Genomic DNA, 23,263 nt, shown 5'->3' on the forward strand with positions numbered 1-23,263 from the left:
ATAATGTACAGATACAATGTTTCTCTTAGTGAGTAGAAATTCTCCTAAATCCAGCATCAACAAATCAAGTAAATGTTTAGCTTACCCTGACAGCTTTAAGAAGCCGATTTAGACGAAGAAAAGCAAAAAGATGCCATCTTTCGTGGAAGATTGGCTCTGTAGTGGCTAAGATCTCAATCGGCAGGATGGCCAGCAAGTCGATCCAAAAGAGTAGGCTCCATTTGTAAGATTTTCTTATGTCTTTCAGTTCTACAACAACAACAACAACAAGCTTTATTTACAGTGTTGTAAGAACTTTTGTAAACTTAAATTTAAACAGTAATGATTTTCGTGAACACATAATAAGGTGATATAGCAAACAAGTTACATCGGTTTGATCTGAAAGTACAATATTGGGTAGATCAAAGCAAGATACGAAATGAATTTTACAAATGGAATTCTAACATAATGATTTGTAGAGGTCATAATTTCACCGATGGCTTTTAATGAAGATAATTGTTTAAAAGTCGGAATGATATGTTCTATTTTTCTATAAAATTCATCTCTTAGAATAGTATATTTATTGTAATATATAACAAAGTGAGATTCGTCTTCAATTTGATTAGGTTCACAAATAGGGCAGAGCCTGTTAACCCTTGGAATTTGATCATATCTACCAGTCTCAATCCTTAGTTTGTGATTACCTGTCCTAAATTTAGCTAGTTTTTTTTCTTTCGCTTAGCTCGCTTGTTAGGCCTAAGTAAGAGGAGGGTGCACAATCATTCTACAAAGTGTTAAAAATATCTATAACCATTAAAGTTTTGCGTGGTATGTCGCCAGTATAAAATAGACTTTTGTTGGAATTGGCTAACATACTGTTTGATTTTAACGTTAGTTAAGTACGTAAGATCGAAAAAAGGTATATTGTAAATTCAGATATATGTATTATATTAGAAGAAGGCACAAACATCAATGACGAAACTATTGTCTTTCTTAGACAATATTTCAAAGCTAGGGATTTCCTATGCATATACGCAGAGTACCTCCAGTCTTCGTCAGTTGGCAGAGCTAGGAAAGATCGAGGGAGGGGGACTCCCATATGTAAAGGTCGGCGATGCTCGTCGCAAAATTTGAACTCCCAAAAGAGATCAATCTGGGTGTGGCTCGAACTTTATTTGACCCATAAAAGATACCATTTAAAACGGAAAAAGGCCCTATTACCAGCCCCTGTTCAGGAAAGGAGCCGTCGCTAATATACCGAATTCGAGAGACCGGTGAGTCTAAAACGGAAATTAGAACTTTAATTATCATTATCATTATCATTATCATTATCATTATCATTATCATTATCGTTGTCGTCATCGTTATCGTTATCGTTATCGTTACCGTTGTCGTTATGGTTATCGTTATCGTTGTCATTATCGTTGTCGTTGTCGTTATCGTTATCGTTATCGTTGTCGTCGTCGTTGTCGTTATCGTTATCGTTATCGTTATCGTTATCGTTGTCGTTATCGTTATCGTTATCGTTATCGTTATTGTTATCGTTATCGTTGTCGTCGTCGTTGTCGTTATCGTTATCGTTATCGTTGTCGTTATCGTTGTCATTATCGTTATCGTTGTCGTTGTCGTTGTCGTTATCGTTATCCTTGTCGTTATCGTTATCGTTATCGTTAACGGAGAAACAACAAGATAATATTTAGTGTAAATTCTGGAAGAAACGTATACTCGGAAAAAATCCGAGTCCCAGATGGGATTTGAACCCACAATTTGACCCTTGCTTACCATGGAGTCTCCAGTAGCTCAATGGTTAGAGCATCCGATTAGATCACGGAGGGTCGTGGGTTCAAAACTCGGATTTTTTTCGAGTGTACGTTTAATTTCTCCCAGAATTTATTCTTCATATTATTATTATTACTATTATCATTATTCCTCCAGTGCACCCTAAAGGATACTTTGACAGCTAAAAATAGTAGCGTTTCGTTAACAATACCCTTAATTAGACCAGATTCCTTGACTTATACCCCTGAGCGAGACGAAGAGCACCCGCGACCTTTTCGTATGGGAGTCCGCCCCCACTCAAGCATCTTAAGGCATGGCTAGTTCCCTGGAAAGACTCCCTGGGAAGTTCAAACCTTTTTTCTATAAAAATAACGTTCCTTCTTGCCCTAAGAAGATCAAAAGTACACACCAATAGGAATTAAATTTGGCGTCCTTAAATCGCCTAAGATATTTTTATGGCGGTCAATAGTAAAACCTCAAATGGGGTGGGGAAACATAACTTACGCGAAAGATAACGTATCATTTATTCTTTGCCTTTACTCAGAGAAACTATCCGTGCCCGAAATGGTCTAATTTGTCATTCTCTTGACAAGATATTAAAGGACAAAATATGTCACGTGACCTGTTGCACTATTTTTTTCTTAAATGATACACCACTGCCAATCACTCCGGCCAGAACCATAGAAGGGAAAACAAGACAATTGCCATAAGGCTTCAAGTTATATCCTTTCTATGGCACCTTGCCACCCCATTTTCAATTTTCTTTAATCCAATCAAACATTGATAAGAGGTCACGTGACCCAACTAATCAACACATCCAACCAAAACTGAGTTAATGTTGATAGGTTTTATATTGTTGCCAAGTTTGACGGTGTTTTGGTAAATCCTTCAAAAGTTATGGCCGGTTTCAGATTTTATGCAAATTAGGATGAGACCCATGCCTTAACATGCTTGAGCACCCCCGAGGGGAATGGACACGGTGAAGACTCTCAAACGATTGTAAGCGTTTCATCCGGGATTCTAACGAGAAAAGACGGGACACCGATGGCGTAATATTGTTATTGTTTGTATTATATGACTGAGAAAATTAGTTCACTTTGTTTAGCTTTGTTGGGATTCTTAAAGTGGTTCGATACAGTTTTTTCTGGACCATACTTAGCATTTTCAATTTGCGTTTTACCAACCTTCCCTTACTGTGATCAATATGGAAGTTACACCAGTTTTTGGAAAAAGATTGAAGTTTGGTTGAATGTACGAGTCAGGTCTGTTATAGAAAATCTGATATCAAAACAAAACTTCACTGACACATTCTGGTGTCTTTAATTTTGGAGTAATTCCACTAAGGTAGCATTCTTCCTCCAGTCCATTTAATTTCATTCAACAAAGAGCATGGTTTAAAATGTTTTCGCGATTTGTTCGAAATCAAACATACAGAATTTTTTTTTATTCTTGCATATTCCCCTTGCCATACATCATAATTTCAGAAATTGGTATCAGATTTTCTATAACAGACCTGGTTAGTACAAAATTCATGCTTTACCGATTTTCATATTTTTGGTTTCTCGTTTCCATGGAAATATCCATTACCTTAAAAAACACATTCAACTAAACTTTAATCTTTTTACAAGTACTGGTGTAATTTCCACATTGATCAGAGGAAAAAAGGGTTGATAAAACGCCAATTGAAAATGCTAAGTATGGTCCAGAAAAAACTGTATTGAACCACCTTAATGTTAAAGTAATGCTTGAATTGTTTTTTTTCAGTTGTTTTCTCGGCTACACTAGACTTGGTGCTGTAAACACTGCCGAGCATAAAAGTATTTTTTTTAGCTGAGCGAAGGCCAATTTCTCGTTGATTTTTAATTTGCACAATTAATCTGCGCGCTTTCGTAATTTTCTCAGCCATATAATGAATGAGAAATCGTAGGAAAGCTCAAGCAGTTAAGGATTGACACTACTGGTAATATATGAAAATTCTTTCAAATACCACTCGCTTAAAGCCTGCAGTCTTATCGAAGAGGAGAATGGCTGTGCATATAGTCAACATTCAATCAAACTTTTTTTCTCATCTTTTAAATGAGAAAGCGCGCTGCTGGGGAGTCGAGGATATAACACTACCTGTGATAGTCTCAGATGCCATGTTAAATCTCAAAATGAAGTCTCCGACCAGTACTAAATCCAATAAGTACGTAAAAACCAGAAGAACCTGGGTACCAGTGCTCTCTCCGTACCCGAGAGCATGTAAGCTTATTGAGAACGAGGCAACAAACGTGTACAGGAAACAAATGACGAGGAGAACAGAAAGAACTAGTCGCTCCCAGATCACCCCGAACCAGGAACTGGGCATGATGACGTGTTCAACTAATTCCCCTAGAATGTTACTGAAATATGAAACAGAACGAGTAATGATGATAATTAGTGAAACTGTTTAGTAGTGCAATATTGTGCTCCCGTTTAATTTATGTTCACAAAAGCCAGCAGAGAGAATTCCTATTTATGTAATATGTCGAATTATTCTCGCATTATAATTGAAAGACAGACGCATAGATGACGTCATTGACATTTTTTCTTTATTATATAAAACATTTCCTAGTTGTTCAGTAATAGATCACGGAAGACGTTAAAATGTGATAAGAGCATGCAGTGACACATTCAGCTATCACCTCGTACCTTTTTACGTCTAATGTGATCAATAACCGGACAGAAGCATGGCAACATGTAGCTTATGTGTTAAATTGACTGCAGTCCGCACTTTACAACTTGAGGACTTACAACCGTTTTATGCCCACCCTTGCATCAGTTTTTTCAAGACATGTTCGGCACAATATATTGCTCTCTAAATCACGGGGAAGGGTAAAATAGCTTCATGTGTATAAAGGAAAAGATTTTTTACAGAGTTGACTAGTATTAGTTACGTACAGTAGTTAAATGTAAGGAGAGGAAAGAGCAATAAATAGTCGAGCCGAGAAACACACGGCTTATCTGATACCGCTTTCTGATAATGAAGCTATGTACCTTTTCTTCTTTGCAGATGCCTGTTCGTTGAATCCCTGTTGACAGACAAGACACCAGTAAGTCAGAAAACAGATCAGGGCAAATAAATAGCAAACCCGAAACACGAACAGATTTCTAAATTATGCCATTTATATAGATAATCCTTTGAGTGTTTATTCCGACAAAAAAACGTTCTGAGGAACTCTGATCTTGCTTAATTAATTTGAGGCGTAATCAGTTTAACGAAAGAGGGGGGGAAAGTTGGAAAAAGCGAGAAAAAAAGTCAAACAAAGCATGCCTAGATGAGTATGAATGGATGAACATTTCAAAAAGCTATGAAATCAAGCTTTTTACGATAACTGCAGAAATTCTCGCGCGCTCATTGGCTAATTTTCATTGTCAAAAAGCGGACAGACGCATGAATTTATAATTTATGCGATGCTTCAACGAGCGAGAGTAGACAATTTGACAAATTGTTATCGTAAAAAGAAATTGACGTCAGTTTTTCGTGCGTCTGTCCTGTTATTGATCATGAATTTCGTCATATAAAATTGTCAAAGTAGTCTGCGGATCCATTCGGCTATCGCTTCGTGGATCCACAGCTACTTTGACAATATTATGACGAAATTCATGATAAAAAACAGAACAGACGCATGAAAAACAACAACTTTCCAAACAACTTCCGAAAAGAATCATGGGTATCATTTTTATCATTTTTTGTGCAAAATCCAGCTGTCTAAAAGTAAGTGCAGCACCCTGTTTAATTTCCGTTAAAAATATCTACCTTCATTGCGCCATACTCTTAGAAATGTTTTTCAGTAGAAAGTTAAAAAAAAAGCACTAAAACAGGTTCTTTGCCGAAACTTAAGTTTAAGCATATGCATATCTTTACCGATAACCCACATTTCGAAATTATCATTAAACAACTCCCTTTTCGCAGTTGTTCCTTACCGCACTTTCCCTTAGGCACTGTTCTGCTTCTTCGTTTTCCATTTCCAAGAACGTTTCTTTGTCGCCCCCTCCAGGGGTGTCTAATTTCACATCGTTGAGATCGCATCGATTTTCAACGGCCAAATACAACTGCTCTGCCACTGAAGAAAAGAAGTAATAGAGAACGTTTACTTATTATGAGCTTTTAGGAAAGGAAAATGGCTAAGGCAACTGCAAGCAGATGAGTAACCTGCGCAGATGCTCTTTGGCCTCGTCTCGCAATCTTCCTTCTCCACGAAGACGTTCGTTAGTGAGTAAAGCGTGACAAGCTATACGAACGTCTACGAAGAAGATGTAAGGGGAAAATATTCCATGCTATCTATATTCGTCTTACAGGAATTGATATTTGAGCGAAGGTTACCTTTCTAAAGTATCAGAGACACTAAACAGATTTTGTAAAGCAACGTAATCAACAGAGACTAGCAGCCATGTAAAATATTTGGAACAAAATAAAACTGATAAATTTTTTACATAAGAGAAGAGTTCGACTCCAGCATGGTTGATTTAGGAAGACAACAAGGTCTTCGTTTCACTGTTTTGGGACATCAATATGGCTGACGTGACATCATGTGAAGACACTCTATATGGAATTTATTTTCTAAAATCACCGACTTCTTCCACGTGAAGATGTAGTGCGCGCGCGAAGAAAGAGGCCCGGGCCGGATTGTTCAAAGCCCGATTAAACTAACCCAGGATTAGCGAGAATTTTGATTTTAGTTTTGTAACTTTGCGGAGAGGTTTTCTGTCTATATTGTTTGTCCTTTAGTGTTGAATTTGAATAATCTCAAACTATAAAAGACATACGCAGTGAAGAAAATTTATATCCAAGAAAAATTTATACTTCGGTTAACTTTTAATCCTGGGTTAGCGTTAACCGGCTTTCGAACAACCCGGCCCTGGTTATTCCGCCCGAGGAGGGGGGGTACTCCTTTATATGGGGTATACAAGTATGTGCGGCCCCAATGGGTAGGGTTTTTACCTGTTTTGGTCAAAAATCGGGTATCGATTTTGATAATTTTGTTTTAGAAGAAGCGGCCTTTTTGTTATCGATGAGACCATCAATAAAAGCACTTCACAATACCTCAACATCGCTCTGAACTAGGTCTATTATTCGATGAAAAGATCCTTTGTGAACGTACAATTGCTTTCAAAAAAAATGCACTGACGAAATTCAGAGCAAAATGGACAACACTATGTGTGTGAGCTGCCCCAAATATCTTTGTCACGGACTATGCCACTTCTATTTTTTCTACTTCGTCTTTCATTTTTATTTACGTTCTGTTAGTTTTTCTTTTCTCTTCTGTATATAATTGTTCCGTTAATAATAACATCCAATGTATCGAAAGTTTAAAAAAATCCTAGTTATTCAGTATCGCAAATAGTGTAAAGTAGCTGTATGAGCATTGTAAAATATCTTATACGTATTGCAAGTAATGTAAAGTAGCTGTGTTGTATTTTATGCTGTACACGTAGATGTATTGTAATGTTAGTTGTATAAGTATTAGTAATGCAAGTTAGGTAACTGGCTGTATTGTATGCAAATAAAAGTTTATTTTAAAAAAATCATCATCATCATAAGGCAGGTCTAAAACAGGGTATTGATTTAAGGGTCGGGTCTTAAATAAGGTATCGAATTTACAGTCAGGACATAAATAGCTAAGGTAGGAGAATTTAAAATCGCAGATTTTGGTCTTAAATAGTGGTAAGGGTTTTGGGGAGGGGGCCGCACACACCCCCACCAAACATTTCTGCGAGTATCCCCGTCGGGGGTTATGCAAACTACTAGATAACGGATGATAACGGAATAAAATGGCACTAAAACCCACCTCCAGGGTAATGTTTAAGAACTCTGTTGAGATCTGCTCTGTCAAGAACAAAGATGACACACGGAGTGGCAGCACGAACAGACGCTGATCGTGGAAAATTATACACCATACTCACCTGAAAATAATGACACAGAAATATAACAGACATCTCGCAAATTAACAATGACTGCGTTATAGTTGAAAACTAATACACAGATTTAGCCAAGCCTAAAAGCGGAGATCCTGGGCCAGGTTGTTCAAAGCCCGATTAAAGTGGTTCGAAATAATTTCATGGCGCGCGCAGCCTGGGTTCTAATAGTGCGCATGTGAGGTATAAAAACCCACGAAAGCCCGCGAGGCAATGTAAACAATATTGCGCCGGTGGTGTATTCGGGTCTCCTTTTTGAGCGCAGCATTAAAGCTCGTGGGCAAATGTATTTTTAATAATTTGCTTCCCTCTATCAGGGATTCCTCTTCTTTGATTACTTCCTCACTTCAGCGTTTGCGTCACTTTCACTCGCAGCGACCGAGAAAAATCTCACAACAGCGATCGTAGCTTTCCTTGCAGAGTCCTACACGGATTTACGTGGCTAGAAGGAGCTGTTTATTCGTTTGTTTTAGGCAGCTTTCATACAGAATATGTTGGAGAGGAAACGTCTAATGGAAGTAAAATTAGAGGTAGACGGGAAAACACCTAAAACACAGCTCGTGAAGATCGATAGTTGAAGTTCGTGACACGTTTGGTCGTGTTTCGTCGTTTGGCAAAAGTCAAAAGCTAAAAGAGAGACAAAGCAAAACTTAAGATTCTCGAGCAGTTAATTTACTCAAAGGCGATATGATAGAAAGAAAGCTTTGGTTGAATGGGGACGAGGAACGAGCGGTACAGCACTAGTGAAGAACGCGAAGTGTTTTGTTGAGATAAGCTTAAGACTTATTTGTTTTGTTTACTTTTCAATTTCAACCGCACTGTTAAGACCGGCCAGGCGAAGTGTGAAATTGAATGAAACCATTACAAGCGATCGTTTATACAAATAAAATGAAGATATGAACACCACAGTTGTAACGGCGTGAAAAACTATTTCTGTCCACGAATAACAAACAACATTAGTCAAGAGAACATTTCTTGCATTCGGTAGATATTGAAGCACGTTTATGTAAACTTTACCCTCCTGATTTTGTCACTTTTCTTCTAATCCATAAAAAGATAGAAATGAAAAATATCTCCTATTATCAAAAAATACAAATATTCCACACTAACAGCTGGAAGCTGACATCGCGTTATTCCTTTACTTTGCTGATTGTTCCGCGCACGTGGACTCGATTGAGCGAGTGAAAAACTTCGCGCATGAGTAGACGCGGAAGTAGTCGACTCGCAATTTTCCTTCATTTTCCAAATTCGCGCGTCTATATTTCCGCTTCTGGTCGGATAAATTTTTCGAAATTTTCGGTGACGTGTAAGAGCAATTGACTGCGTATACTTATTTTTCCCTGTGAGAAGGAAAAAATTAAGAAACCAACAACTGAAAAGTAGTTTTTTCTTTCATCTGCTCCTCAGAATTTTATTATTTTTAAACTTAAATGTTTTGAAGATCAATCCTGATAACATATATTATAGGAGTTTGAAAAGATCTCTCCAACCTGTTTTCTAAATAAGACAATAGATTACAATTTTGCACAATTAAATGTGTCATATGGTTGTCATGGTAACAGGTTTTGGGGAAAAAAATATGATGAAATGAATCTATGCTGTTTCTTTCATTTCAGTGGTAAATTTCATACTGGTACCAAACTGTACTTAAAAGAGAATTTGTAAAACTTGTTTGTAGAAATGAAAGCTATTTCCAGCTACCTTCAGCTAACCCAGGATAAGCGAGAATTTTGATCTGAGTTTTGAAACTTTGCGGTGAGGTTTTCTGTATATCGTTTGTCCTTCTGTTTTGAGTTTGAATAATCTAAGACTAAACACAACAAAAGCAGTGAAAAGCATTTGTAAACAAGAAAAAATATAAATATACGTTGGTTAACTTTTAATCCTGGACTAGCGTTAATCGGCTTCCGAACAACCCGGCCCCGTTTACAACAAGTAAATCTGACAAGAGCCCGGAATCCAATCGAAAATCAGCTCTTGGTAAGCGGTCAACTTCAAAAACAACAGTGACCTAAATGAGCTCTAAACCTGAGCCTGCGATATGGTCACGTGATACTGGTCAGTGGATACCTTGTTTTGACAGGTGTCAATTGACCATAACATGAATGTTCAATATAAAAGAAGGACGTGATAAACCAAGGCTGCATGTCTCTTTCAACCTATTGGCTGGAGTATGACCGCCATCTTGGCCAACTCCGCCGTCGCCGTCGCCTCCGTCATGCGTACACCCCCACAAGCAATACCGCTAGCCATGATAACCACAAGAAAATCAATTCATGGGTTTCCTTTTATTTCCTGTATAAATATGGGGCTCTGCTTGGTCACCCTTCGTGCCGCCGGAGCTCCGCTATAACATTACCTCAGTTCGAAGCTTTTACGAACCGAAGCGTTCATGGTGTACCTTTTCCCAACTGCTAAATGCAAAGGACCTGAAGACGTAAACACTGCGGTCTCCTCAATTTAAACTCTAATTATTTGATTTCTTTAGAGTAAATAGGTGCATTTTATTTGACTTCTCATGAATTCAAATATTGCCGCACGTTTGTCATTATAGCGGCCACGAAGGCGAGCAGGCAGGCATGACGAAAATATCTTGATATCTACCGAAGAACAATCCCGAGAAAAACATGGATGACTACTATGTATCAACTAGTTCGTACTCTAATCTTACAAGGAATCGTACCAAAGATCTATTTCCCTTTTCTAACACCCAAGCTCCTGGGTACACCGCAAAGCCCTTAAACTCTAGCTACCGTTCAAATCACATTTGCAAAATTTCCACATTACTTCCCGGCTGTAGATGTTTGGTTATGACTTCAATGCACGTGTTTAAAAATATGCACTTACTTCACCGAACAGTTTCCCCTCATTCATAGTCACTAACACTGTGCTTTCATTTTCACAAAGAATCTGTAGGTTGAAAATAAATCAATCAAAATAACTCTCATTTAAATACACGTACGGTAACCAGCTAGTATTGTAGAGTCATGTTTGCTTTGGTAAATTGGATGAGCCCGGAATTGAAGAGAACACGTCTTCATCAGAACGGAGTAAAAACAAGATCTAAACACGACTCGTTCACATTCTCCTGTGCATCGCGTGTGGTTTTGATTGTTCCACTGGCCCGTCTGTGTGCTTTGTGACTGGCCAGAGCGATTTCGGTGACCACGTTTATTTGAACTGAGTTCTCATTGGCTAGTGCTCTCGCCTCCGGATCGAGCGGTCCGGGTTCGAACCCTAGCCTGTTGTGTTCTTGGGTAAGACACTAAACTCTCACAATGCCTCTCTTCACCCAGGTGTATAAATGGGTACCGGCTAACTTAATGCTGTGGGGGGAGGGGGGGAACCCTGTAATGAACTAGCATCCCATCCAGGGAGGAGGAAAAATACTCTTAGGCGCCTCATGCTACAGGAACTGGAGATTTGCACCAGCCCTGATGAGCCACTTGGCTCGCATGTAGACTTAAGGTGGCTCCCTATAGTTTTTTGAACCGCGCGCAAACTGATTTCGAAAAACGCGCTTTGGTGCGAGCTCTCAAAACTCTACGCAAAATTCGCGCGCGAGAACACGCAGTAAAATACCAACAAACATGGCGTCCACATTTTCAAAATTTGTTTATGACAAAAGTTGTGTGAATCTCTTTTGGTTTCGAAATGTTTATCAACCGAATAGAAGACCCTACCCTACTGTACTTGATTTAAAGGAGAAAGTGCGAGGTATGCAGGAGTTTCAACCAAAGAAACTGATTTGGGCGATCGTCACGATCATCGCATGGGGCAAAACAAGGTAATATATTACCACACGTATTTGCAGTCCTTAGCGTTGTTTGTGGAGCAGACACAAATAACCAAGATAGAGGGAAGAAGATTCCGCTAAATCTATAATGAGCCAAGATGTTATTCCCCAACAAGCTAAGTCGTGCAACAAGCTCGTAGAGCACGCATATGCACTTCGGAAATACCAAACAACAAAACACAACAAAAAAACAAGGTCGAATTTTAGCAGCCATCATTGCTCATTTGCAAGATGCTAGCCGTCCATAGCGTAAGAATTCCTTCTTCTAAACTTTCCTCTTTAAAAATGTGTGATGTATAATATTGCAAAAAGTAGCTTTAGGTAGGACATACGAGCTAAACACGATTCTTCTCCCACTTACACGCGCAAATGCCGTTAGTGGGTCATTGACACGCACGTGCGCGTGGTCGTCTCGAAATTTATGACGTCACAAAGAAGCCAAGAAGAAGAACAGCGATTATTTTTCTCGGGTTTCCTTCGGTGAAATTTTGCGAAAGTTTGTATACTTCATGATACAGATGCCTACTTCACAATGTCATTTTTGTCCGAATTTTATCGAGGGATTTTTCTTTTTTAATCAAAAGTAAGAAGATTAAGGACTTTTACGAATCCACCAAATAAACTTTTCATTTTTTCTAATTAAACTAATGTCCGACATCGTTTTCATAAAACTGCCGAGTTTAAAGATATTTTACCGAGACTAACTCTAGAAAGAGAAGCAAGTAGGTGGAAAATTGCAAAAAGTCGTTACGATTGATTGTTGCCATGACAACAGTCTGCAATACACTCATTTGAACGAAAAAGAACCCCCAGGTGTGTTGCTAATCTTCACTGCGAGTGCCAGGGGCTTAAACCCAAAGATGAAACAAATGGTTCATTCTAAGTTCTTCATCCTTCTTCAGGTGAAGATACTGTTAATACTGCAGGGAGCCACCTTAAACAATAAAGCCGTTTACCAGCTGTCTCATTGACTCATTGTGTTGTTACGTCTGTTGCAACTGGCCTTATAATAACTTTGCTTTTGATTTCACGACCCCCAAATGCAACCCGTTTTGTTTTTCCAAGAGTAATAAGAATTTTTGGGGAGACGCGGTGGCCTCATGGTTAGTGCGCTCGTCTCCGGATCAAGCGGTCCGGGTTCGAGCCCTGGCCGGGGACATTGCGATGTGTTCGTTGCAAGACACTTTACTCTCACAGTGCCTCTCTACACCCGGGTGTATAAATGGGTATTGGCGAACTTAATGCTGGGGGTAACCCTGCGATGGACTAGCATCCCATCCAGGGGGGAGTAGAAATATTCCTAGTCGCTTCATGCTACAGAAACCGGGATAAGCTCCGGTCTGATGGGCTTCTTGGCTCGTATGCAGACTTTACCTTTTAATAAGAATTTTTCTCGAAAACAGCAAAGTAAAGGTAAGAAACACTGTTGCGTGTTTACGGATTGAGCTGTCTGGAACCAGTATTGCATAACTTTTGATCATTCACCAGCTGTCTTTATGTTGGACTTATTCCCAGGTTCGAACGTGAACTAAATAAAGATGTAGCATCAAGACAAACAAACCTCTGCTCGGCCGCGGTGAATGTAGAACATGTGATGTCCAATGTCTCCCTTGCTCGCTATGATCTGATTTGGCATATAGAACACGGGGCGTATAACCAAAGAGAGCATGCGCTTAAAACCAGGGTTAAGACCTCTGAACAGAGGAGCCTGCAATGTTCAAGGAATGGTGAAACAAGGCCTACTTGTACTCTGTATCGTGAGTTCAATCAAATTCAGAACTAGTTAATTATGTATAGAGTTTATCGCATACCTTCTCCAAAACCTTTTTGTTGATCATAAGAGATAGTTCAGCTTGGAGGGTCAGGGGTAAATCATTGAACATGCCTACTCCACTTACGCCATGATTATGTGTCCACTGAAAAGAATTAGGAAAACCACTCAAAGCCTGTTAAAAATTAGACTTGATTTGAAACCCTTAGGGGAAGGTAAAGTGGCCTTCACATGTAAAGAGCTGGAACTAAAGTTCTCAAACTCATTACTAATTCATCAAGTTTGAACAAAGGAAATCGTAACCGCGAAGGAGGTTTGGATGCCGCTCTTATTTAGCATAGATTTTGACGATTTTACTTCTCCGTTTACTCCTTAGGTTTTGATATATCAAACTCTCGAAACAGTGTTTCATCGGCTATCCAAACATCTCAAATTTCGTCAAAAATACTTCGCTGCGCATCGTGTTTTCAACTCTCTTCTTGGCGTTTGTGATATCCCGATGAAACACTGTCTCTCGTGTTTGATATATTACTTCAATCATCTCGCAAATACTAGTAACTTTTGGTAGGAGGAATGAATATACATACAGATGTAACCTGTGAATGGAGATTCCTAATAAATACTATGTTGGGTACAATAATAGTCACAATACAGTTGAACCTCCCGTAAGCGACCACCCAAAATGTCAATGCTAAGTAGTCGCTTACGAGCGCTTAGACCATTTTGGGTCAAAATTTTGTGCCATTAGCATATGGTAATTTGAGATAGAGTGCAGTGTGTGTGCATTTTTTCTTCAAATTTTTAAATGTTTTATTCATGTGAAAAGTCAATTTCGAGAAAAAATCTGGTACTACCCAGGAATGCAATAATATTACACCCTATAATCCAGTTTTCGCTCTATTTTCTGTCAAGTGGTCGCTTACGGGAGGTTAAAAACAAAAGAAAATGTCAAACTTTTAGCTCTAAGAGTGCATGGTCGCGCTCGCTTACGAGAGGTGGTCGCTAACAGGTGGTTCCAAATATAGTAATTTGACTTGAAAACTTTTGGTATTTCGGAAAACTGGCCGCTGAGGAGAGGTGGTCGCTTACCAAAGGTGGTCGCAACTGGAGGTTCCATTGTATGTGCATTTGCATTGTATTTTTGATTCGTAAAGTAATGTATCAAACACGAAAGACAGTGTTTGACCACATTTCCAAACTTTTGACGAACTTCGAGGTGTTTGGAGATGTGGTCAAATACGGTCTAGAATGTTTGATGTATCTTCTGAATCGAAACTAAAACTGAGGATCGAGAAAACGGAGAAATAAAATCTTAAAAATCTATGCTAATTAAGGCCCAGTTCCTACGTCGCATTTCTGCCATCTCGAATTCAATTCAACGAATTAAATTCGACAGAAATTCGACGTGTGAATCGGCTGCCGCATTTCTGCCGCCCGTTCGACTGGTCTTGTCGCATTATCCGACAGAAATGCGACACCGATTCAGACGTCGAATTTGTGCCGTGTAGAATCTAATGCATACATAATATGTTAATGTATTGAGCATGCGTAAATGTTTTCCCGCCAAAGAAAAAGAAGAAACTTGACCATTCTCGACCCAATGCAACCTGAAAATATTGCAACACATCAACCTTCTCCTTCTCGTTCCATTGGCGGACAATTTTTAGCAAAATTAAAGTCCTTCGTCGCTCAGTATTTTCGTCCGCCATAATGAATACTCTAAGTTTAAAACATTTTTCGCTGGCCGACATGCCCGACAATATAAATTCTGAATTAAGTGCGACACAAGTGCTACGCATGAATCCACAGTCGCATTTCTGCCTCACTTAACTGAATTGAATTCGACACGGCAGAAATGCGACGTATGAACTGGACCTAAAATTAGTCATCCAAACACCGTCACGGTCATGATTTCCTTTGTTTAAAATCAATGAATTATTTATGAGTTTGAGAAAAATAGTTCAGGTTAACTTTTCTATAGCGGGACTTTACTATATCTGTACCTCGAGAAGAAAGGAAATAAGAGTAGTGTTGTCCTGCAGTTCGTTAGTAATTTAAGTACAGTGTATAATAATGGTAATAGGACTGAGTGGAGTCCAATTCGGTCTGTAATTATACGAGTGATAACAAAAACGGACGACCGCGCAGGGGGATTCCAATTTGTTTATCATGAGTATGATTACAGACTGACTTGGACGATACGAAGTCCAATTAGCAATTAATCATAAAAAATTACAATTTCCGAGAAAAGAAGAATAACCAAGTCATCGAGTTGAGCACTCGAAGAGAAATTCCATATCTACGCGCACCCATGTATTATTCTCTATGTATTTACCAAATATTCGTAGTAAGCCAAGACTCTGTAACGTACGTCGGGGGATATCTCCATATTACGCTGCAATGAAAAAGACAAGTATCGATAGAAATAGTTGTGCCGTAAATTAACTCACATGGCCGTGAACAAGATGGCGTTTATAAGAGTACTTTTTGCCAAAGTAATAACACAACCACTAGTTATTGACATAGACGTCTCAATCTGATTGACCAAGGAGGCGTCGTCTAACGGCAATATAGTGACATGCAGAAATCAAGGACAAAACCATCTAATTCCCATCGTGTTTCACATTTGTTCTGACTCGTCAGTAACCAAATTGAAAGAGGTACGAGATTTAGCCTTGCTGAATTATTAAACTTCTCGCTGTTGGTTCCCAGTTTGCATAACGCCAACTTTATCCCACCGATAACAACCACGGGTTTGCAAGTTTAACTGTTAAACAATTGCCCGATAAATGTGGATGTTCTTCTAAAAAATTATTCAGAACAAACCAGATAGCTTGACAATGTTTCGAGGATTATTGCTGTGATATCAATTACTTTTTACAATCAAATTTGCATGAGAAACCATATCTAGAGAATTAACCACTCGCTAGTGGAAGGCAAAACCTATACTGCGATTTCTTCCGTAGCATTAATATAGCGCCAGTGATTGTTATTTTAGCGTCTGCGAAACACACAGCTCAATGGGTTGTGGATGGGGTTTAACTGATATTACAGAATTACCATATTAAGAGAGGAAGCCACATCAATTAACCTTAGTTGGTTTTCACGCAGTTCCTGTATCCTGGCCGAATTTGAATTTGGGAAGATTTTGGTCTTTTTGTGGAAGGAGGAAAACCGGAGAACCCGGAGAAAAACCCTCGGAGTAAACTCGACCCACATATGGCACCGGGCCGGACTCGACCCGGTTCACATTGGTGGGAGGCGAGCGCTGCCTCACACCACTTTCCATCTCATCTGAAAATTGAGCAAAATTTTAAATGTCAGCCGAAAAATGAGGTGCTTTTTTAACTCATGGCCGAGATCTGAGATCTTCAATAGTTATACTGAAAGCTGAGAAATGGCTAGCTGATAGCTGAAAAGTCGACAGATATGTAACTAAAAACTGAGATCCCAACCCCGTATTCAAACCCTCCAATAATTATGTAACATACCATGTGGTCCTTGATGACGTCAAGGTGATGGATGTATCTGGCTCGTTGTGAATCCAAGTTGGTCAACATGGATGCCATTCCACCCAAAATGAACCCAAAAAACAAAGCTATTCCCCCCAACATGGCAAATATGGAAAACCATTTTTCTTGTAAAGTAACAGCGTGCAGATCTCCATAGCTGTAATCGTATAAGGATTTTTAATGAGATTATAAAATAGAATTTTAATCTTGATGATATGGTAGAGAGACAACCCTCTTTGGCGGACGCGTTCAGCCTGGGAGCACAAGTTTCAGGTTATTACTGCTTTCAGTCATAACGAAGAGTCTATCTGCCTCCAAATGTCTATCTGTCGTTCTGTCTATTTGATCAACTGCGCGCCTGTCTGTCTGTCTGTCTGATTGTCTGACTGTCTGACCGTCTGACCTATTGACCGTCTGAACGTCTGACCGCCTGAATTCTGACCGTCTGAATGCCTGGCTGTCTGACTGTCTAAATGTCTGAGTGTCTAAATGTCTGACTCTCTGACTGACTGTCTGACTGTCTGACTGTCTGACTGACTGACTGTCTGACTGTCTGACTGTCTGACTGTCTGACTGTCTGACTGTCTGGCCGTCTGACCGTCTGACTGCCTGACTGGCTGACTGTCTGTCTGTCTGCCTACTTGCCTGTCTGGCTGTTATCGGGTCGATCGATTAGTTGCCAATGGTAGCTTGTATGATTATTTAAGAGTTTCGGAAGCAGATTGTTGAGTCAAACCTTGGCTCGAGCCAGGCCAGTGAAAATCGAGAAGGCGCTCGGGTGGGTGACCTGCTTTACACTACTGTCGCTATAGCTGAATGATTAATTAAAAGTACGAATAATTTGTCTGTTAAAACTTACCCAGTGGAGGTAGCAGTTGCTGTTGCCCAGTACAGTGACAGAACATATTTCCTTCCAACGTCAGGAAGTTCGATTCCTTAAATAAATTCGAGCTCGTCAAAACAAACAGAAAAAAGAACAACACAGTAGAGAAAGTTTAAGTTCAAGTTATTACTCGATCGGAGATAACTGTTGGAGAAGAAGGTCTTGTGTCTTGTTTTTGACAAACTTCAAAAGTGAATAAGCCGTCTATAAGAACTGCGTGCTTGAATTTAACTAGAAATTCGGTTGAAATTCCGGAAATTCCCAGTGACGAATGGAATTTCAGGAAAAAAAGGACAACCTTGCGAAGTTTCTTGCCGAGAATTTAAGTTCCATTGGACTTTTCCCCCTGACGTTCCGTAATTCTCGTCTAATTTAACGTTCACTTTTCAGAAACTCCACAATTTCAGGATTTTCTGGAGACTTTCCCATGAAATTTCCAAACTGTCTGTCCCCGTTACAAATTTTCGGTTGAATGGAAAGCACCCTAGGTCTTTGCAGTCTGTGGTCGTGGGAATTTTTTAAGAAAGATTTCAATCGCACAGTAGTATAGATAAATCGTCAATCGAGCTCGCTCAGGACCGTTTTGGGAGAACGTCGTCCTTGGCGCTTGGCTACCCTTGATATTGTACGGCCTTCCAGCTTGGCTAATTAGATATATGTAATCTACTAGCCCTTGCTCCTTGGTTCTGCTGTAGAAGCTCTCTTAACGGACATTATTATGTAAAGCGAAAAGCTCTGCCTTGCTCCGCATCAAGTACAGCGTACCCATTACAATAAAGATATTTTAACAGGAAGCCCACGGCCGCGTCACTTACGTGGTTTTCAGAGGGGCCCTGCATACCTAAAAAGCTAAAGGTTAAAAGTTTTAAAACGATAGCTATTCTAAATTTACAAAGATAAAGTTAATGATGCATAAATTATGAAATAAAATTAAGAAATAACGGCCTAAGGAAGGCCTGTAGCTGTCCAGACACCGTTTGTTATTGGCTCACGAAATGCCGCATTCCCTGCCACAGTGGTCACAACCTTAACAGGAAATCCATTTGGCTTTTCTTTGTCTAGACCAACCAAAATTCGCGCATTCGTTTTCTCAAGCCGCTTAATCATGATTTGTTTGTTGTTTGTTCATTGTTTGTGCTTAATAATTATCAGAACAAATTAGGCTTACATGGCATGATCTACCTGTTTTAAGTTTCACCGCCCAGCTTTCGGCGTCACATGACGTTTCAGCAGCTCCTATATTGGGACACGCCAGAGAATACCACGCGCATGACATCAAATGAATCGTAATCGTACCGATTGAAGCATCTTTCAATGCCCGGATGAGTGGCGTATTAGTTCCCAGTTCGTTCTCTCGTGCTCCTGAAATAAAAGCAAAGTCCAAAGATTTTGTTTCTGCAATAAAATATTTATATGTTAATTGCCGGCTGGGAGCTCCGTATTGAGCTGTACCCTAGGTCTTTAGTACGAGACTGAGGGCACAGTCTTTCCAGGAAGGCCGGCATATGACGTGTTTACTGTTTATTTGCTACGGTATTGCTTTGAGAGCAACTTTTACGTTGAAGTTCAGTTCAAATCTGGCTTGCGCATACGTTTGACATTTCTGGCACAAAGAGCGATACTAACGGTTTGCTCAATTGTTTGACTCTGTGTTGACGTTAACATTTTACGTTGTTTTAAGGCGTGACAAAAAGCTTGAAAAGTTGCCAAAGTTGGAAATTTCGGAGTGGTCCGTACTCGGGGTCCGGATGGGAGCTAAAAAATCCGGAGAGAAACCTCGGAAGAAGTATAAAATCCAGCTACAAACTCAACCCGCGTACGGCACGTGTACACGATCCGAGATTCCAGTCCGAGAGTCCATCTCGGGCCACATCGTTAAGAGACAAGCTCCGTTCAACGCCGTACAATCACTACTCTGCCTTACGGAAAATAAATAGACCGTGTTAATCGTGTCTTTCTCTTACTGTAAGTTTAAATTTCTTTTCTTATTCACTCGAAACAAAACCAACTTAAAAGAAACCCCGGTATTTTTCCGCAGCTGAAAATTTCTGCCGCGTTATGCTTAATTTCCGCAAGTTGTTTTCAATAATTTTGTTTGAGGGATATGTTCATTTTTTTTTTTTGGAAGGGGTGGGGGAGGAGGGGAAGGGGGTTGGGTAAACAATAAATAATAATTTTGCTAGCTAATATCAACTCTTAAAACTGCAATTTTCTCTGCTGATTTATTTATTAAGTTTAGCTTGATTAATTCAATTTTACTATATTATTATATTATTATTATTACTATTATTATTATTATTATTGTTGTTGTTGTTGTTGTTGTTGTTATCATTATTATTGTTTTCTTTTGTTAGGGGGTCAATTCACAAAATTTCTTTTCAAGAGAAGGCTCGTTATATATTACTGGGACTATATACTACATTTCGTACCCCAGTAAAAAATGAGCAGCTCTTACATATACATTTCAAAGTTGTTAAACTAACAGGCTCTGATTTTTTTCACAACCTTCCATGTAACACTTTACAAGGACTGCATGCCTAAAGGATTGCCTCTTGTCAAAATTAAAATAGCCAAACAGCGTTTGCAATCTAAATTGTTTCGCTGCGGTTTAACAATTTCACTAGCGAGGTTTCTCTCGCTCGAATTCTGCCATAAATTTCACAATAAAATGAAATGTAATGCGTGCAGCTTTAAAACATGTCGACTAAAAGACAAAATGTATGCAACCTACCGAAAAATGACAGCAGCCGGAGTACTCTCAGAATACGGTTGAGCCTCAACAAGGTCAATGTCTGATGCCATCTGAGATGTGTGCCAACTCCAAAAGCCAGCAGATCCAGTGGTAAAAGGGTCAGTAAGTCCGGTATAAACATGCCACGGAGATAACGGCGCCGAATAAGCGATCGGTCGGTGATGAGTGTTCCTTTGCTGAAATATCCAACCAAAAATCTCAGCGACACATCCACGAGATATAGCGCATCAAAAATGTAAGCCAAAGCCCAAAGCGTTGAACTTTGTGAATCAAAGCTTGCTTGGTAAGGGACAATCAGACAGGTTAAAAATATGAAAATGGAGCTAACGGTTTCCCAGTGTCGAAAAAGACGCGAACGAGGATTTATGAGAAAAGGAAACTTTTGGATATTTATCTCCTCGTTGGCGAGTGAAACTCCACTGAAAGTAACTTGAACTTGTTTGTTCCACGTGGCAGACATTCTCGTGCGGGGAAAAACAAATCTCTCAGCGCTACATGTTGAACGAGGCGCTGAGCGCGAAATGCCGATGAAAATAGAACACAACGGTTTTTTTCTGTGCTTGTGTTCGTTAAAAGTGACGCGACAAAAGGTTTGGGCGTCATTTGCACGTGCAAGCACGTCACCCCCTTGTTGTGCGCGCGCGTGTAGCAGGAGGTTTTTATTGGCACGAATACAAACTTTAATAAACTCGAACAAACTGCAAAGGCTCAATAAATTCCGGATCCACAAAAGGCAAGTTTCAAATAAACGTCGGGAGCGTTTAATCGAGAAACAATGGTAGGGTACCTCAAAGACATTATACCTTCTTTTTTCCATTTTCAAAGCTTACTATTTTATCTGTTCATTAGGTAGACACCAGGGACCCGTTTCTCGAAAGCCCAGGAAACTTTTCGGGCCCGTAAAGCCATTTTTAGTTAATCTGTATCTAAAAACGGAGAAGTGTATACCCCTGAAACTTCTTGTATGAAGGGAACCTCTGTTCATATTAAGAATACGGGAATAAAATAGCTCTGGAATCATAAGGTTCGAGAGTTTAATTTGCTATGGCTTTCTGGGTGCGAAAACGTTTCGGGACCTTCGAGAAACGGGCCCCAGGGCAGGGTGTTCGGAAATTGGGTTAACGCTAATCCAGGATTAAAAGTTAACAATTGAATTAATTTTTCTTTCATAAAAATGTTTTTACTGCTTACGTTTTGTGTAGTTTGGGCTTAGTCTAACTCAAAACTGAAGGACAAACAGTATAGACAGAAAACCTCACCGAAGAGTTACAAAACCCAAATCAAAATTCTCGCTAATCCTGGGTTAGCTTAATCGGGCTTTGAACAACCCGGCCCAGATTTAAGAGCTTTTTTTCCATATTCAATAATACTCAACGGTTACGCTTACGCGACAATTAAGACCTGGAGATCTTTGTCTTTTTATACCATCCATGTTTAGGCACACCGTGAGTTTAAATTCTTGCTTTCAAATGAATGAAATATTCATCTTTTTCATTTGAGTCGGAGCAAAAGAAACAATGCGGAAAAAGGCTGATAGAGCAAGACTCCTAGATTGAAATGTTACAATAAATCTTAAACTCCAGAGAAGAAGAGACGGAATCTGCGCTATTCAATCAAACCCATTCTGCTGCATGGCAGCTTTCCACTCGGACCCATTCATTACATCGGTCAATCTTATCAACCTTCTGCCGGCCTGGGCATGGTCATGATCTTTTGAGAGCTAATAATAATATCTTATCAGCCATTATACGTAAAGTTTACCACACCTCAAATATACATTCTTTGAGGGTCTTAATTACAAATGTATCTGTGAGACCCAGCGTTTATTCAGGACCTGGCGTTAAATCGAAGAAAAAATACCGTGTATGTTCTTTGTTCCAGCACCAGACTCTGAGAACGAATGAACATTTCCCGCCATTTTAAAGCTTTTGTGATGTAACATTGCGTGGTTGTAAAGCTATTGCCCTGAGATCGATTTTATTCTTCACCTGATCGAATCTCGTGCGGAGCACGTGACTTAGCGAGAACCAGTGAAATAGTGTTGGTTTGTATTAGTTTCTTATGAAAATGAACGTACAGTATTCCAGTTACGTACGGTAGACAAAGGAACTACATTTTATTTTGTTTTCGTTAGTTTTATCGCAACATGTCCGTCTTAGAGAAGAGCCACTGATGCGCTGAACGAGAAACAACTCGTGGTCTCTGCGTTTAGGCGTTAACGTTATACAGTATACAGACCGGTGGCGGATCCAGACCTTCAGCTAAGAGGGGGGTTGGGGGAGGAGGGGGTAGGCGGTTTTGTTTTGTTTTTTGTTTGTTTGTTTTTTGCGTGCCCTGCCGGCTTTTCTTCCTTCCTTCTTTTTTCTTTTTTACCCAAAATAGGAGGGGGTGGGGGAGGGGGAGGGGCGGTCCCCGGGCCCCTCCTCTAGATCCGCCACTACAGACGAGACAGCAGATGATTTGGTTCAGCGGCGGTTTTCGCACTACTAACGCCAAACTGAGGTTATTTCAGGAGGTTCTCAGTAGAACACCACGTCAGTTTTCCGTGGTTAAGTTGAATAAGGCGCTTTGCGTTTATGAAAGCCAGTGTGGAGTCAGGCAGTGTAGTTTACGTAAGTATATACAATATTTTATGTAACTGATATTGAAAATATTTTGTGCAATTCAAGCCATCCACGTACAGTCACACACTCCTACACGGGAAAATATATATTTGCTAGTACTCGCAAGAGGAAGGAAATGTTGCTTCGGATAGTTTTAAGTTGATTTAATTGCTTTTAAACGCATTTTTAAAACTTCAAGTTACTAGTACATTTAATTCATTTGACCGTTGTTTGGTCGCGCATAAACGGGA

General features: G+C 39.7%; 2 protein-coding genes across 2 annotated transcripts in view; one reads left to right on the forward strand and one right to left on the reverse strand.

Moving 5' to 3' along the window:
- LOC110051030 (uncharacterized) overlaps positions 1 to 20,869 on the reverse strand; it is a 77,573-nt gene extending 56,704 nt beyond the window's left edge. The window contains exons 1-14 of the mRNA XM_089278526.1: positions 20,389 to 20,869; positions 18,840 to 19,019; positions 17,634 to 17,709; positions 16,754 to 16,931; positions 15,598 to 15,657; positions 13,303 to 13,407; positions 13,053 to 13,199; positions 10,543 to 10,605; positions 7,569 to 7,683; positions 5,704 to 5,843; positions 4,774 to 4,808; positions 4,652 to 4,659; positions 3,877 to 4,128; positions 86 to 249 (exon numbers count right to left, since the gene is read on the reverse strand). Coding sequence (XP_089134652.1) covers positions 86 to 249; positions 3,877 to 4,128; positions 4,652 to 4,659; positions 4,774 to 4,808; positions 5,704 to 5,843; positions 7,569 to 7,683; positions 10,543 to 10,605; positions 13,053 to 13,199; positions 13,303 to 13,407; positions 15,598 to 15,657; positions 16,754 to 16,931; positions 17,634 to 17,709; positions 18,840 to 19,019; positions 20,389 to 20,869 — 2,004 coding nt within the window. The remainder of the gene's footprint in view (positions 1 to 85; positions 250 to 3,876; positions 4,129 to 4,651; positions 4,660 to 4,773; positions 4,809 to 5,703; positions 5,844 to 7,568; positions 7,684 to 10,542; positions 10,606 to 13,052; positions 13,200 to 13,302; positions 13,408 to 15,597; positions 15,658 to 16,753; positions 16,932 to 17,633; positions 17,710 to 18,839; positions 19,020 to 20,388) is intronic.
- Positions 20,870 to 22,796: 1,927 nt separating this feature from the next.
- Positions 22,797 to 23,263, forward strand: part of LOC110050991 (uncharacterized) — a 7,724-nt gene continuing 7,257 nt past the window's right edge. The window contains exon 1 of the mRNA XM_020756964.2: positions 22,797 to 23,021. The gene's annotated coding sequence lies outside the window, so the exon portion shown is untranslated. The remainder of the gene's footprint in view (positions 23,022 to 23,263) is intronic.

This window comes from Orbicella faveolata, unplaced genomic scaffold (assembly GCF_042242905.1).
Source record: "Orbicella faveolata isolate gen_17 unplaced genomic scaffold, um_ofav_v1 contig_46, whole genome shotgun sequence".
NCBI lineage: Eukaryota > Metazoa > Cnidaria > Anthozoa > Scleractinia > Merulinidae > Orbicella > Orbicella faveolata.